Source organism: Euleptes europaea, chromosome 6, assembly GCF_029931775.1.
Source record: "Euleptes europaea isolate rEulEur1 chromosome 6, rEulEur1.hap1, whole genome shotgun sequence".
Taxonomy (NCBI): Eukaryota; Metazoa; Chordata; class Lepidosauria; order Squamata; family Sphaerodactylidae; genus Euleptes; species Euleptes europaea.
The window spans coordinates 57608260-57624811 of record NC_079317.1 but is presented as its reverse complement, the minus strand read 5'-3'; the positions used below and the strand labels follow the sequence as shown (position 1 = coordinate 57624811).

Genomic DNA, 16552 nt, shown 5'->3' with positions numbered 1-16552 from the left:
CAAATAGTATAGTGGAGTCAGCACCTTCTTTCCTTATTAAGTGTCATTCCTTGTCTGTCTCGATTGCTACTCTTAGGGCAGTATCCTCCTTATTTGCAGAAGTTCCACACTCGTAATTCTCTCTCAGTGTTGTAGGTAGGAACCTACCTCCACTCTACTCTTTACTATCAAGTATATTAGTTCCTGAATAAAGCTTTCTCTACACTTTAATCAGTTTGTGCAGCTCTGTTGTATAATCACTCAGCCACCACTCCCCATGTGTGCTTGTGGTGCAGAGCTTCCCTCCCTGCTGAAGTTGCCTTTGCTCTCTTCCCCCTGTATGGCCTGATTCTCCCCTTCCATCAGTTGCCATCTAGTACTTTGTACAAGTGCTTGTGACATGGAGGTCTCTGCTTGCTGTGTACTCCCAACAAATTGACCTTTTGCAGGTGGGGGAGACACTATACTGGAACCAGAGGAGCACTCAGGGCTTCTCTCTGTCACCAAAAACTGAAGACCCAGTCACCTAGGGTGCCCAATTCAAGTGTTTTTCCTCTCTATTTAAAAATATTATTGTAATATACTATTTTTAAACTTCATTTTTTTCCTGTATTGAATTGGGGTGGGGGCTGCCTAGACATAGTTTGCCTAGGAAAGCAAAAGCCCTTGGCCTAGCCCTGGGTGCACAGGACAACTGCTTGGGAGGTTGGAGGTGGATGAACAAGGAGAGAGAGAAGGCAAGGGAGAGCTTTCGCAGGAAGAAAAGTCTCTGGCCTTTCCCTCACTATGATACATCACTTGGTGCTCCGCTTGTGTTTGCTGCCCAAACACCTGACCTTAATTCTGGTGAGATTGTAACTTTGGCTCTTTCTTTTCCTGTCATAGAAGTCTGATACTACATGACTCACTATCACCTGAAAGGGTGGCTTGACTAGTCACATGAGACCACTATACATGATATACATACACACATTTTTTGCAATCCTTTGTGCATTCCCAAAAGGGCTTGGTTGCAATTTGGAGGGTAACAGAAGGAGGATCCAAGGGCTCCAGATTCTCCTAATCACTTGCTGTTCTATTTCCAAAGGGTGGGAGTCAGTTTCGTCAACCTGAAATTAAAAAATTAAACCCTAAAGGAGTAAAGAGGCACCCTAGGTTCCTTGATCATTTCAATTCTCAAAGACGCATATGAAGGAACTCAAGCACTCCAGTATCTACAAGGAAGGCATGCTTACCATAATGATATGAGGGTTCTTTATTTTTATTTATTTTTTTGTTGTTCAAGCCACTTTGGTAAGCTTGAGATCTCCAGAGATTTGCAAATTTGTCACCCTTTGCATAGGCACTATACGATAAGTGAAATCACAGAGCTGACGCCCATCAAGCAGGATCCGGATCTGCTGGTGCTCACACAACAGTTCCATCTGAAATAGAATAACAAGCTAAAGTGACCTTTGGAAAGCAGCAGCATGACTGAAGTACAATCAAGGGAAAAAATTAAGAATGCACAAGTCCTACAAACTGGCTCCCAAAAGTTCATAACTCATTGGTTTCAACAGAGCTTCAGTGCAGTTGATTTCATGTTGGAAATGCACTGGAGAGATGACCGAGAATGACTTAGGACTAGGCAGTCTCACTTCAGCTTCTATAAATACTAACAGCACAGGTGGAGGATGTGCTTTGCATGCATACAGCCCTGTTCAGTTCCAGTTAAAGGACCTCATAGGTAGCACAGCTGGGATTTCTGCCTGACAGCCACTGTCAGAGCAGCTATTGTGCGGGATACACCAACAGTCTGATTTGTATAAGACAGCTTTAAGTTTCCATGATTCATGCCATCTAATAACAGTACCTTAAATGAGTCCCCTGTTGTAAATGGAAAGTAGGGAATTGTCTTTTCCTCTTTGCCCCACTTCCCAGCAATCCGTGAATTCCGGACAATGGATTTCTCAGTAAAGTTGACTGCAAATAACAGCGCAACCTCTGTGCTTGCATCCATAGGGTCACACAGCAAAGTCACTGAAAAACTGCAAAGAATTAAAATGTGTTAAATAATTAAAAATTAATCTATCTAAAAGGACAGACTTGGGAATGATAAAGAAAATGGCTGTTGTTCATTTATATTCCATCTTTATCACAGAACTCAAGACAATGTCCATATGATAGTTTTCCCAGTAGGTTTCCAATCCAAGCTCTGATCAGGATCAGGCCTGCTTCATAGGCCTTCCAACCATACCCTAGGACCCCTCAGTAGTTATCACATGCTTGGCGATTTATTTTGATGGTAAGTATGGTTGACATGAAATTAGGGTTGCCAGGTCCTCCCTGGCCACCAGCGAGGGATGGAGGGGTAAGGTTGCCAGATCCAGGTTGGGAAATTCCTGGAGATTTGGGAATGGAGCCTGGGGTACAATGCCATAGAGACCACCCTCAAAGCATCCATTTTATCCAGGGGAACTGATCTCTGTAGTCTGGAGATGAGCTGTAATTCCGGGGGATCCCCAGGTCCCACCTGGAGGCTGGCGACCCAACATGAAATGCAGAAACTGCGGAGAAGCAGTTAAACTGCTCTGATCTGACCTTGCTACAGCCCTACCAAAACTGTCCTCCAATATATACCAAATTCATAACTAAAGAATTATGTGATGTCAAAGTACCCTATGGTTGCTTTCACATGGAGATGATTCTCCACATAGTTCTCATTGCTGCTATGAATGCAGAGGCATTCACAGAACAATGGAGCATCCACATGGCAGTTTTCTCTGCACTGTTTTTGTCTCAGTCCCCCATGGCCATCAGTTTCCCTCTACCATCATAGGCCTTTTTCAGGCTATTAAAAATAATTGGCAATTGGTAGATTGCTAAAATGAAATAATACTACGATGATCTATTGCAACAATGTACTAGTTCTTCTGAATTTTCAGCTTTTATTTAATAAAGAGTAAGTCTCCAGTCACTTAGATTGCACAGATACACCTTTCCCATTATAATTGCTCAAAAAAAAGCGATAGAGATGTACATCTTAAAACGTGAAAGGTGGGAATTCAGAAGAACTAGTTGCTCCAACAGACTGAAACAATGCTATAGCAATCTAGCCATTATTTTTTTAAAATCCTGAAAATGCCCTTCTGTGGCACAGTGGGTCAAATGTCAGTCAAGGAAAGAAAAAAATGTGTTAGTATGGACAGCCATTTTGTTGCTGCGTCCACCATGCTTTGTCAGAATTCTGGATGTGCCCGCAGGCTCAAAAAGGTTGGGGACCCCTGCCCTAGACAGCATAGATTGCATGTAATCTTCCAACACTTTAATCTGCCTGCTAGACTATGGCCAGTGGGCTGCAGGTTTCCATTGTTTCTCCACTATCTACTCTCAAAATTGTCTGATCAACTCTATTAAAAAAAAGGAGATTCTAAAAAAACTGCTGAGAGTCATGCCACTTGTCCCCGCCCCCTGAATTATACTTTATTCTTATCTCCCAAAAAAAGTTTACTGTTAAGTGTGTAAAAGTAAGAAAAAGGAAAATGCAAAGAAATTCATCTCTTGGTACTGTGTCACTGGGATCGGTAGTTCTGCTGCATCTCTTCATTGGAAGGTATTACATGATCCAATCATTCAGTGCAGAGACATGACAAAATTCTAACTCTCTCTACAGAAGCCGGTCAGAAGAATGCAAAGACAGAGCAGTGATTCATACAGAGGAAAAGCAGATACCCTCCTCCATGGGAAGATCGTTTGTGATCACAGAAGTTTTCTATTCTATTTTTAAATTGCTCATGGTTCACTAGAGTGCCCTGGTTTGGGCATTATTGCTCTAGCATCTGGGTGTCATCAGCTATATTATATGGAGATACCAGTTCTTGAAAAGAGAGAATCGTTTAAAATACAATTTTTAAAATTCTGGTATTGCTGCATATATTTTTTTGTGCTACTGAAGGGAAGCCCTTTTCTCCATTCAGCTACAAATAGCAGTTAGTACTTTCTCACAGACAAGCAGGGCTTTTTTTCTGGTGGCACTCACTGGTGCTGAGTACCAGCACCTTTTGGAGGGGCTCTCCCATGTCCTGAGGGAGGAATTGGTGGAACTATCTGCAACCTTATATATGAGTATTTCATATATTTCACCTTCCTTTTTTAAAAAAAGCACTGCAGATGAGATTCTGCTATGAAGTGTACTTGAGAGTAAATCCCATTCAGCAAAGGTCTTGATTTTCCTTTAATCATCCTTTACTTCTTTTTTATTTACAGCTTTCCTCTTTTCAGTGAAAATGAACACTCATTACTTTTTTATTTTTCGTGACTAACTTTGTCACTGTGACCATAAATAGAAAAGCAGTAACTGACACCTTCCACTGAATGAGAACTGATTAAAAGGACAAACAAAAGCCTTCTACTGAATAAGACCAGATTAAAAAAACTAACAGAAGCCTTCCACTGAACAAGAACTGATTAAAAAACAAACAGTAATTAAAGCTCCTCCCACCCCATCCCAAACTGATAGGGATTAATTCAGGAATGTCCAGGCATCCCATAGAAAGAATGGAATGAAGTGAAAATTGTTGGTTTGGTTTTTGTAAAGAGAAGAAAGTTTACAGGGATAGCAGCTACAGAAACCTCAGGTGTGCACAGCTGGTAGTGCAACTCCATTTTAAGTGAAAAATATTTGCCCAAATCAGATCTGAAAAAAAAGACAGGAAAACAGCACAGAAAACAGTGTATAATGGACTGACAGTTATCTGGATTCTCTGTCAAAACTGAATGAATTAATGAATAAAAGATGGCAATTCCTGACTAAATGGATAATGTGGAACCACCCAAAAAAGAATGCTATTCTTCAAGGGATCAGTTAAATCCTATACAGTCTTTCTTAGATATATAAAGCTTTTGCCAGAATAATAGCTCACACACTTACCTTTTGGGGTTTGGGCATATTACCCCCATGATAGTGATTTTCATGGTTGGTCTCAGTCCTCCTTTAATTTCACCAACGTACTTCTCCATCTAATGAAAAAATATAATTTGTAATCATGACTGTTGTATGATAAGTTACAAAACTACCGGTTGCACAGAATACTAGCTTGGGTTAAATAGTATATTTACTATTGTATTTATTTAAAACATTTCTGTGCTGCATTTCCGTCCAAATAGGGTCCCCTCCTCCATCCCAAACCTGCCTCCAGGCACCAGTTCATGGTTCCTGCTGCTGCAGTTGTTTTGTTTGGGGGCTTCCTAGAAGCACCTGGTTGGCCACTGTGTGAACAGACTGCTGGACTTGATGGGCTCTGGTCTGATCCAGCATGGTTTTTCTTATGTTTTTATGGTGGCAACTCAGTCCAGTTCTCTATATGACCTCTCCTAGTGGCTTTACACAGATGTTGAAAGCATGGGGGATAGGGTTGCCAACTGCCAGGTAGTAGCAGGAGATCTCCTGCTAATTCAACTGATCTCCAGCTGATAGAGATCAGATCACCTGGAGAAAAATGGTAGCGTTGGCAATTGGACTCTATGGCATTGAAGCCCCTCCCCTCCCCAAACCCCGCCCTCCTCAGGCTCTGCCCCCAAAATCTTCCTCCCATGGCGAAGAGGGACCTGGCAACCCTAATGGGGGACAAGATAGAACCTTGTGGAATCCCCATAGGCCAAAGGCTAATGGGCAGAGCAGCAGTCCCATACTCTGAAATCTACCTTTGAGGTAGGACCAAAACCACTTCAAAATAGTGCCTCCCAGCCCCAGCAGGCAGTACAGAAGGATACCAGGATTAAAGTTATCCAAAGCCATCCAGAGGTCCAGAAGAATTAACAGGTTGCCTTCCCCCTGTCCATCTTCCCGAACAGATCATCCACCAGGGCAACTAAGGCTATTGCAGTCCTACGACCAGATCGAAATGAATCCAAACATATGAAACTGCCACACACCATGTTAGCCCATTGTCTATTTGGCTTAGTTTTGTCATCTACAAACCTATCTTTGTAAAGGGTTTTCCTCTAGCTCTGAATGTCATTCAAATGCTCACATTTTTTAAAAACAGCAACATTCAGCAGCAAAAAACAGATGCGCCTTCTGATTATTTATTGCAGTGTTCATTGCATGCTTTTACTGCATTGTTTTCTAATTTATGTAATGTAGTTTTTGTACTTTGTTTCATGTCTTATATTATTTTATTGCTATGTATTCTAATTGTGTAATCCAGTCTTATGGTATTGTTTATTAGATGTCATCTACTGTTTCTATTGCATTGTTTTAAGTTTTGTAATCCGTCTTGAGTCTCAGGTAAAAAGGTGGTCTATAAATAAAGTAAATCAATCAATCATTCTTCTGTATGGCTTGGATTCTATGCAGCACAGGTAGAGCTGTGTTGTATAAATAGTTCCTTCCCCACCTCCTCCATCTTGCTGTGATCATTTATGCCCTCTGAAATTGTGCCCCTATGGGTCAGTGGGCCCGCAGGAGCATCATGGGGCATGAAGTGGGAAGGTGAAGTGAGGGGGGAGAGGAAATCACCCTCCCTTCTTTTGTGAGCTGAAGAGCCTACTGCAAGTGGTAAGGGAGAATAGGATCCAAGATACTTTCCTCAGGCGAAATGCTTTCTGAGTTCAGTAGAGCTTACTCACAAGTAGGTATGCACAGGATTGCATTTGCAGCTCAAGGATGGGAACCAGGTATGGACAAGACTTGTATTTGCCCAAGTGATTCTCCAGGTACAATATTTGTGCAGACGCTTGCTGCTATACACCTGACACCCAGCAGCTGGAGGTCTTGTGTACCTGACAAACCCACCAGGGATTCACTGGGAATCAGACCAGTGATCACAAAAGTTAGGTTTGGTCCAGATGTTGATGGGTCATTGCCAGGCTCTTGATGTTTTCTGGAAACTGAGTGGGGGGGGGGGCACCACTGTTCCGTTTGTTGGGAATATTCCAAGTCAGCCTAGCCCCCTCCCACAGCAAGGACCTTGACTCATAAACTTCATAGGAGTTTTGTCTAATATTTATATTTTAAAAAAAAGATTGATGACTTAAGTTTGTTATGATGTCTAAATGAGGGATATTTGTGTTTTTTTCTCAGTGACCAGGATTCTTAACCAGAAAGTGAAATGACCATTCAGGAAACACCAAAAGACATAAAAGATCATAAACTGTCAAAAGCCATGACTCCCAACAGGTATCAGAGGGCGAATCCATAGGGATAAGATCCATTCAACAGTATGAACACCTGCTGTGCAATGGAAAAGCACTGATCACAGCATGGAATGCTAGCTGAACTGAACACCAGAAATGTGTGTCTATTCTTTTCCTCCATACTAGAGCAAACTGCTCATGCACAAGTGTCTTGAATTATTTTCAGTGTTCATATGTACATCAATTGGAAGACAAGTTGTTCCTAAACTAGTTCAGGATTTTTCAGGTGTGCATTCTGCAGTTTGGTTTCAAATGTGTCACATAAGATGACTTACATGGTTTTCATCGGCCGTGCAAAAACTCAGGCTCACTCTGCAAAGTAAGTGTTGTGTTTCTCATTCATCCCTTTACGTTGTTATTCCTGCTGGTGTTTGTTGTGCCCTGCAGAAGATGTGTTAGAAGGGCCACCACCTGGTTGTGTGCATTTTCTGTAACAGCACCCATGTTGTAGAATGGCTTTGTAAAAATGCTGGGAAGTCGCCCACTCCTAAACCTTCCAAAAACTTTGTAAAGCCAGATGGTTGAAAAGTCCTTTTCAATTGGATGATAAATTTTGTGGGTTTATCTATGCAGTCAATAATGATGATCTATGGTCATTGGAAACAGTTTGTGCTGTTACGGTTTTGTTTTTATGTTTTATAATTGTAACCTTTTTTTATTCCTGCATTGGAGAAAGGTGAACTAAAATATCTTGAATATATACAAAATGATAGCTTAAATACAATTTTATCACTTCATGAAAAAAATTAACAGTTCAGTTTAGAATTCAGTTTGGCTGGTCTTGACTCTCTCAATGCTCCTCTTTCTCCCACACATTATAAACTAGAGATAATCCTCCCAGTATTTTAGAAACTGAAAGAAAACTATGCACAGAGTTTTGCTATAAGAATCCCTTTTCTTATATTGTTCCTCTGTGGTTTCAGTTCATCTGACAGATTCTTATATACTATAGCATTGTGCCAATCTAGATACTACTTCCCCCGCATTTGAAATTTCCTGGGTTTAATCTTGACAGGTACATGATATTTTTTTAAATATTCAAGATTCAAAAAGATGTAGCACTAAAACAATACATTAAAGGAAAGCTATGAGTCTCTCCCCAGTACAGCAGTCTTTCCTGTTATAAAGTAGATTTTATACTTACATTTGTGCCCCTATTATTTTCTGTCATCTTTGTTTGGCCTGTTATGCTCATACTTTACGCAGAAGTAGTGTTTTTCTCATGTGTACTCAACAAACAAAAGATCCAGAATAAAGGATGTTGTGGGGAGCATTATCTCTAGCAAACACAAGTTTGACACCACCCATGCAGATAGCTGAGTCACAACAGTCAACATCTTCAAAGGGACATATAAAAGACAACCAGGACATAACTATTTGAAAACAGCAAGAAACTGTTTGCCTAGCCAATGAGCAAGTGATATGTTCCAAAAACTAGCTTTGGTAGGGCTCCACACAGCTACAAAAACCCAGTCTGAGAAGATTTTAGTAAGATTGATGTAAATTGCGGGGGACCGTAAATCCATAGTCAGTAGTTATTATTACCATTTATTATTTCACTTATTTAGTACCTTTTTACATCGCCCTTCCTCCAAGGAGCTCAGGTGGTATATATGCTTCTCTCCCCTTCTTCATTTGATCCTCACAACAACCCTGTGACAGTGAGATAGGTTAGCCTGAGAGAGAATGACTGACTCAAGGTCACTCAGTTTTATATCACGTGGCGCCTTGGTCAATATAGGCAAATTGCTACGAAACAAAAGCTCATAATATCTTTTACTGAAGGCAACCCCAATAATACGAAACATTGCGCAAGCTTTCAAGTTCTATGGAGCCCTTCAGCAGGCAGATGTGACAAAAAAAAGTTAAAAATAGAGCACATTTCCCAGGTCCAGATCTTAAGGCCCTGTCATGCTAGCTCATATTGTTAGATGCTGGTGTTGTGCCTGAGTAATCATACCTGCATCACATTCAGACATACACGCAAGCTACACGCATAAGCCACTGACTCGCAAAAGCCATTAGCTGACAGAAGCTGCTTACAAGCAAAACCAGAGAAGCCGCTTCCCAGTGGTCCCCCTTTCCTTTAGCACCAAGCACGTACGCACACACACATTCCAAAGGCTGGAAACTTTCTTCTCACGTAAGGGAATGCTCCGACAGCCCTCCCACCTATTCCTCCTTTTTGATACTTTCGCTTCGCCCTGCAAGGGAACACTCTGAACTGCTCAATAAGATAGGCTCTATTCATTAATGTAGCAAGGCTCGTGCACGCGCTGAAGAAACTAATGACGTTGCATTGACAAGCTAAAATTGGATGTTAAGAAAATGTATCATTGTTGTATTGGAATGTCAAACGTCTCTAAAACCTCTTGCATTTGCCCTGCCTCGGTGTGACAGGATCGCAGAGCTGTTTGTCTGTATCCTGGCTCACCCAGTTATGACTTCTTGGCCAATAAAGCAAGCTGTAATCAACCAACCTCCTGCTCTCATTGGACTCTACAAGAATGGGGGGAGCACATCACTGGTAGAGCCGTTTGATTGCTGTTGGGTGTTAGATTACAGCACTTGCATTCTCGGGAGAAGAAACAAAGGTCATTTCAGTTGAAGAAAGAGTCCAGCAAACTATTATGGCCTCATTTCAGAGACATCCATATTGTAAACATGTAAGAAAGAGGCTCCTAATTACAAGGGGGAAAAAACAGATGTAATAGGCACAAATCAATTGTTTTTATCCTTTAGAACGTTATGTTTGTAATTCCCCTGATTTCAAAGGGATCATGTCGACCAACTATTTCTGGGACTGGAATCGCAGCCTCTTGAACCGTCATTCCACTCTAAGGGCTGTGATTCCAGTCCAAGAGTCATCTATCTGGGCCAACAGACCTTAATGGAAAATCCATCCCGCATTTTCTGTGCAACTGTTTTTATGCGGTAATGCATGTCAATGGAGCCCATGCAAGTCAATTGGCATTCCTGACTCCCATGATCTTCAGTTATCCTTCCAGCCTCTCCCACCGTTTCCAATGGGCACCCGAAGCCCTGAATGGCTTCCAAGGAGGCTGTTTCACATCTTCTTCCTTGCAAGAAGGTTGTGTGTACTCAAGCTGCCCTCCTCAGGAGTAGCGAGGACCCCGACCCCCCACCCCACCCACACACCTAAGCCCGGACGGATGGGACGTTTCTCACTGTGTTCACATCACAAGGAATGAGTGCCCTTATCACATGGGACGATTGGCATACACAGACACACCTATGATTGTACTGTAGTGGATCCTCCAAGAGATAGGATGGAAGTGTACACCATGGGCACTTTCACACAGCCCAAATAATGCAGTTTCCATTCACTTTCATTGCACTCTGAAGGTGGGTTTTACCGTGTGAACTGGCGAAACCCACTTGCAAGCGATCGTTAAGGTTTCAGTGAAGGTGGATTGAAAGTGCATTATTTGGGCTGCGCGAAAGGGTCGCGTGGGGTTCGCGCGGGGCCGACCCAAGCAGTGGAAGCGTCGCACTGGAGGAGCCGGCCGCGAGGCCAGCGAGGTCCCCACTTGCGCCGACCCGTCTCCGAGGGGTTCGCGCCCCTAGCGGCGCCAGTGGGAAGCGCCTTCTTGCAACACGCTCGCGGAGCAAGAATGTTGACGTGGGCCTCAAGCACGTGACGTTTGCGCCCGCTTGACTGACGGCGTCTGCCGACGGTTGTCGCCCCCAGAGAAAGAGGGTCTCTTCCTCCTCCAATCAACAGTCCGCTTCGGGCGACGCTCAGGTCACCTGATTTACCCTTCAATATGGCCGCGGCAACAGTACTCGAGTCGGCTTTAAAAGTGCAGAAGAGCGCTGTCGGCTGAGTGTGCAGGGGCGCCGGGCAGGAGTTGACTAGGGGAGGAACCCTTTTCCCCCAGGTGGGTCAGGAATGAGGCTTCTCACTGTGAGGGTGGTGATGGTGGGGTGTCTTTCGGGGCCCTGTACCTCTCCTTCACAAGACGGGGTGCCGGAGTAAGAAAGAGGAGGGAGAGAGGCAATTCCAATAGAAGAGTTTGCCGCCCGCTCAGTATTCGGATTAGAAGAGACGGGCCGGGCTTCCAGCTATTCTATCTCGTTGCGTATGCTTATTTCAGTATATTCCGTTTTTAAACGAATGGCTAGTTAGGCAACGCTTTGGAAAAATGCTCTGGGTGGCCAGCAGCGTGAACAGAACTTCTTCATCTGGGCTGTGTAACCGTGGTCTTGGTATTTTGTTTCCTGACGTTTCGCCAGCAGCTGTGGCAGGCATCTTCAGAGGAGTAACACTGAAGGACAGTGTCTCTCAGTGTCAAGTGTCCTAAAGGACACTGTCCTTCAGTGTTACTTCTCTGAAGATGCCTGCCACAGCTGCTGGCGAAACGTCAGGAAAGAAAATACCAAGACCATGGTCACACAGCCCGGATAACCTACAAGAACCAATGAACTCTGACCGTGAAAGCCTTCGACAATATTTAGAACTTCTTCACTTCAAGTCATTCCCTTTTCTAATAAACTACTATGCCATGCACATTTGGCAATAAACCCTGTTGAATTTTGTAGGGCTTAATTCCACATAAATATGTATGAGGTAGGGTTGTTGTAGGGTTTGCATTTAAGTGGTGGTTTTTCTTCAGATAATTTGCTTCTTTAAGAAGCTGAAATGTTAGAGTACAGTACAGAGTTGGGGAGGACTTCTTAACTGTATAGCAGATTGGGGAAAGTTACCTTTAGAAATGGAGAAGGGGCATAATTCATATTTTGCAAGCAGGAAGACCCAGGGTTCTGTGTTTAGCATCTCCTGTTAAAGAGTCTTGGGTGGTCGGTGTTGGGAAGGATCATCTGTTGCTTGATACCTTGGACAGCCTTTCCAGTCAGAGCAGGCAATACTGAGTTAGATGGGCTAGCAGTGTAAACTTGCTTCATGTGTTCAATGGAGAGTCTCACTTGTAAGACTATATTATAATGGATTTGTTCAGGAAGGCACTGTGGGTATTATCTGTTTGCTGTATTTATTATCCTGCTCTCACAGCACTGTTTGCTACTTATGTAATATTTTCTGTATTGTGTAACATGTCTAATACGTATGATTTGCTTCCGACTTCTGTAATCCTTGTCTTGTAGATTGGGTGGATTTACACTGTGTAACTCAAGAGTCTTGGTGTGATAAGTGTCTTGGTGTGATAAGCAGACAATAAACAAAATTTAATAGCAGGTGGCTACATAAAAATGTGTCAAGTAGGATCGACCCTGTTTTGAGAGGAAGTTCACTAAATGGGTTTTGGTTATTTTCTTGTCTACCTTTTATCTGCAGAGGATAGGACTCACAATAATGGGTTTAAATTGTGGGTGGAGAGGTACCAGCTGGATATTAGGGGAAAAAATTACAGAAAGAGTTGTTCAGCAGTAGAATTGGCTGCCTAGGGAGATGGAGAGCTCCCTCTCACTGGCAGTCTTCAAGAAGTGGTTAGATGAACCCTTGTCAGGGATGCTTTTGGCTGATCCTGCATTGAGCAGGGGATTGGAATAGATGGCCTGCCTGTATGGCCCCTTCCAACTCCATGATTCTATAATCAGAATTTTCCAACCATTTGCTTCAGCCCTTTAGAAATTCCCACATGGACACAGAGACTCTTCCTATGCTTAACAGCTCCCCATTCAAAACCCATCATTAGAGCCTGCAATGTCATGTGTCTGCCCACCCAGATAAGATTAAGTCCCTCTGCCTTTCTCCTTTATGTTGTCTGGTTAATCAGTATGTATTTGGTCAGGATGGCTAGAGCTGCTGGAGAGCTAGGCAGCTGCAGCTTCCTCTTTACTGATTTCACATATCCTTCTTTTCACCAGGCTTTCTATGACCAACCATGGGAAATACTGTTCCTTACTACACTATGTTGTGTTTCCTAAGAGTGCCTATTTTGGGCACTTATGTTTTAATCTAGAACCAATATTGATATCTTTTTAGATACACTCAGAAACAAATAAAACACATGTAATAGTTGACATTCCCGTGTTTCTGTACTTTTATCCTCTCCCTTAACAAAATCCTTAAAAAGTCCAGCTCAACAAATTAGAATAATATAAATTGGAATCAACAATATATAGATCACCATAAAACCACCACCTGCTGCTGTCTATCCTCTTTAAAAGTGTAGCTTATTATGCTTTTTAAGAGCTAGGATGTAGAAATACTCCTGCTCTCCATGGGAGCACATTTCACAGAGTTGACTTGCTGTTGGAAAAGCTGTCACTGTTTTTGCCAACCTGGTAAATGGAACATTAAGTAGATCTTACCCAGAGAAATGTAACAGGCACATTCATACTGGGAGAGGGAATACTTAAGAAATATAACTTCAGAGGAGGATCTGATTGATGAGTTGTGATGTTTCAACTCTTTGGATGCTTGCCTTTTGAAACAGGAACATGCTTCCATTTGGTAAGGAGGAATCCGCTTCCTTGGAGCAGCTCTTCTGGTTTTTCTGTGAATGTATGCAGCGGGGAGACTGGGAACTTGCCCAGGCCTGTGTTCCTCAGTTGCATCAGTGGCAGGAGGATGGTACTGAAAAGGTGGGAGCAATCCTGCATGCTCTGGTTGCCTGCCCTTCTCAATTGAGGTGAGTATTACAATGATTTTCTGACACTGGTTGGTGGCAGTAAAGAAGAATATGTGGCACAAGAGATTTTAAGGCTTGATATAAATGTCTGTTTTGAATGTATTCCTTTGTTCCTGTTACTATATGAACGCTTGCCCTGCTTAGCATTGTACAAGCTTATTAAGATGTACTTTGTTATACATATATCAAACACAGATGTTGATGTAAATGCCAGACTGGGTGGTACTGTCTTCAAAGGTTATTTTCAAAGCAGGATATTTCTTTTATTGCATTCTTAAGTAAATAGAGGGAAGTTACTCCTTACATTGTTTGTATGTATTATGCTGTTTTATTGAATTTTCTTCTCATTATGTAATCTGTCTTCAGTCCCAGTGAGGAAGGTAGACTATACATTCTTAAAAACATAGGCCAGGTTCTGGGAATGCTACAGATTCTGGGAGCATTCTGTTGCCCCCATGCTCTGCCTGAGAGCATCTTGGAGTCTCTAGCTGCTTGCTATTAGAAACAGAATGCTGGAAGCAGCAATCTTGTTGATTTAAAAACACTTGCTGCTCTCTAGCAGGGGCAAATGTGTCTGTGAATTCAGGCTTGTAAGAACATGTTTCCAAGGCAAATGAAGAATATATCAAACTATCTCATTGGATCTTGGTCTATGCATTGACAAAAATCGATTAGATATGGGCAAATTATATCCTCTACAATAACTATGTCTGGGACAGAAAAACACACATCTGTACTGCTACTTGTTGCATTCCACTCTTTCGCTCCATGATCATAGATACATTTTACATTGCCATATCGAACATCCACAGGTGCTGCAAGGTAGCTGGGTCAGAGTGAAGGTAGATAGGTGTCGGGGGGTGAGGAAAGGTGTGTGGAAGGATGCTTCCTAGGTTGGTGTTCAGGCTGCCCTGGTGGAGAATTAAGAGATGCCTTGCTAAGACTGCAGTTCAGAGCACAGCTACTTGAGAACAAATTCTGCATAGCTTATTGAGGTTTTCAGGTAAATAAATACAGAGATGAAATATAAGTGTTTAATCCTTGTGTATGTGTTATTTCTGTAGGTGTGGGTCAAACTGTAGTCCTCAAAAACTTGCTTGGTTTTGGCTCCTCGTATTGCAGAAGTGGCTAGCATTAGAACAGGTAAAGAAATCTCTTCATTTCCAAGTAAAAAAAATCTTTGTGTACATGCCTGTGCTACATAGTGCATTGGAGGCCATTCTTTGGGGACCTGAACCCACTGAAGTCTTGCAAGAATGCTGTGGTGGCAGTATTGGCTCACTATGGCTGCTGTTGGCGAACTGTTGCCTCAATAATGGAAACCTCCCATGGCAGCCCCTCCTCCATTGTGGGCTTCAGCATCAACATGGGAGCTCCCCATCAGGGTCCCTTCCTGGCTGCCTGGACTTGGCTCTGGGGGGATCCCCCACCCCCACACACTCACTTTGTCATAATTTTTGTTCTAGATCCCAGTTTAGTTTGTAAATTACTGTTGTGATAATTGTGAAATATTATATTATATTCTGGAAAAACAAATGTATTCCCTGACATTTAATAGGAAAAACAGACTATATGCCTGACTACAGAATGTTGTATTTGAGACTTCACTGTGGAGTGCAAGTTATGTTCATTTTCTGAACACATGGGCTGCAATGCAGAGTAGCTGCCTGCGTGCATGTATAGTGGATGATGGGACTTGTTCTTCAGTTTGTTTTTGCCAGTATGTCCTTCAGCCCCAGTGCTGCCAACTTCTTAATGCTCCTTCTGTGCATTTTCAAGCAGCCTCAAATGCAGAAGTTTAAGTAAGTTACTCTCGTACAAGGATGAGTGGTGAGGACAGCATCATCTGCTTAATTTCTGCATTAGAGACAGGTAGGATAAAGCTCATGAGTTGGACCAGTAAGAAAGCTTGGCAGTTTTTCCAAGTTTTGAAAACAGAGAACTGCAAAACAAAAAATTCCTTTGGGATTGTTGCCACCATCTTGAAAGGACACCAGATCAGTAGGATAAGTACTGGTAAGCAGCTGTTGTCAGTTGAGTAATTTGTTGAGATATGTAGTCCATTTATTCAGGAAATACCTAACTAGAGTGAGAAATGACTTGCAGTCTCTCTTCCCCCCCCCTCATTTGCAAAAATTAAAGATAACTTATTAGGTGCTAATTAAATTCTTCCTAATTGTTTTATTTTTCTCTGATTGTTTTAGAAAACAGTTCCAGTAGCTCTCCAGAGAGAAACAGAGTTCTTGGTGCTCTTAGAAGAACTTGGAAAGGATCTCTCCCCCACCATACTTGAGGTATGATTCCACGCTGAACAAAAAGTTGGTCGAGCTGATGTCAGAGCAGATCAATTAATGTCAAAAAGCAATATTAATTTCAACAGGATCTTCATTTAATACTGCTCTTGTGTGTGCGAAGGATTAATTTAGCTGGTTGAGGTGGTGGGACTGCAGCTCTGGGAATCCTTTGAAATATGGGGTGAACCCAAAGTGTGTGCATGAGGATGGAGAATTCAGACATGCAGCCACCACTCCACCTTTGAATCTATGCACATTTAAGGCCTGTCCATGGGACTTGTTGGAAAAAAGCAACCAATATAATTTTAAGCTGTTCAAGATCACTGACCGTCAGCTGCAGTGCTTTGAGCAATATGGAGCCCCATATCAGGGAATTATGTGTCTGTTTTGGTTACCTTTTGATATTGTCAGATTACATTATCAGAAATGTCTGAATGAAGCAAGTAGGCTGCTTTAGTGTTACTCTTGCCTGTTCCTGCCCTGCGAAGC

At 42.4% G+C, this 16552-nt stretch overlaps 2 protein-coding genes across 2 annotated transcripts in view; one reads left to right on the top strand and one right to left on the bottom strand.

Moving 5' to 3' along the window:
* Positions 1-1255: 1255 nt before the first annotated feature.
* LOC130479576 (galectin-related protein A-like) lies at positions 1256-8350 on the bottom strand. The gene is made up of 4 exons (XM_056851972.1): positions 8300-8350; positions 4889-4977; positions 1832-2006; positions 1256-1403 (listed from the first exon to the last, which is right to left on the bottom strand). The coding sequence occupies exons 1-4, from the start codon at positions 8348-8350 to the stop codon at positions 1260-1262; spliced, it is 459 nt and encodes a 152-aa protein (XP_056707950.1). The 3' UTR covers positions 1256-1259.
* A 5228-nt stretch (positions 8351-13578) lies between these two features.
* ZFYVE26 (zinc finger FYVE-type containing 26) overlaps positions 13579-16552 on the top strand; it is a 52767-nt gene continuing 49793 nt past the window's right edge. The window contains exons 1-3 of the mRNA XM_056851566.1: positions 13579-13769; positions 14834-14912; positions 15974-16063. Coding sequence (XP_056707544.1) covers positions 13579-13769; positions 14834-14912; positions 15974-16063 — 360 coding nt within the window. The remainder of the gene's footprint in view (positions 13770-14833; positions 14913-15973; positions 16064-16552) is intronic.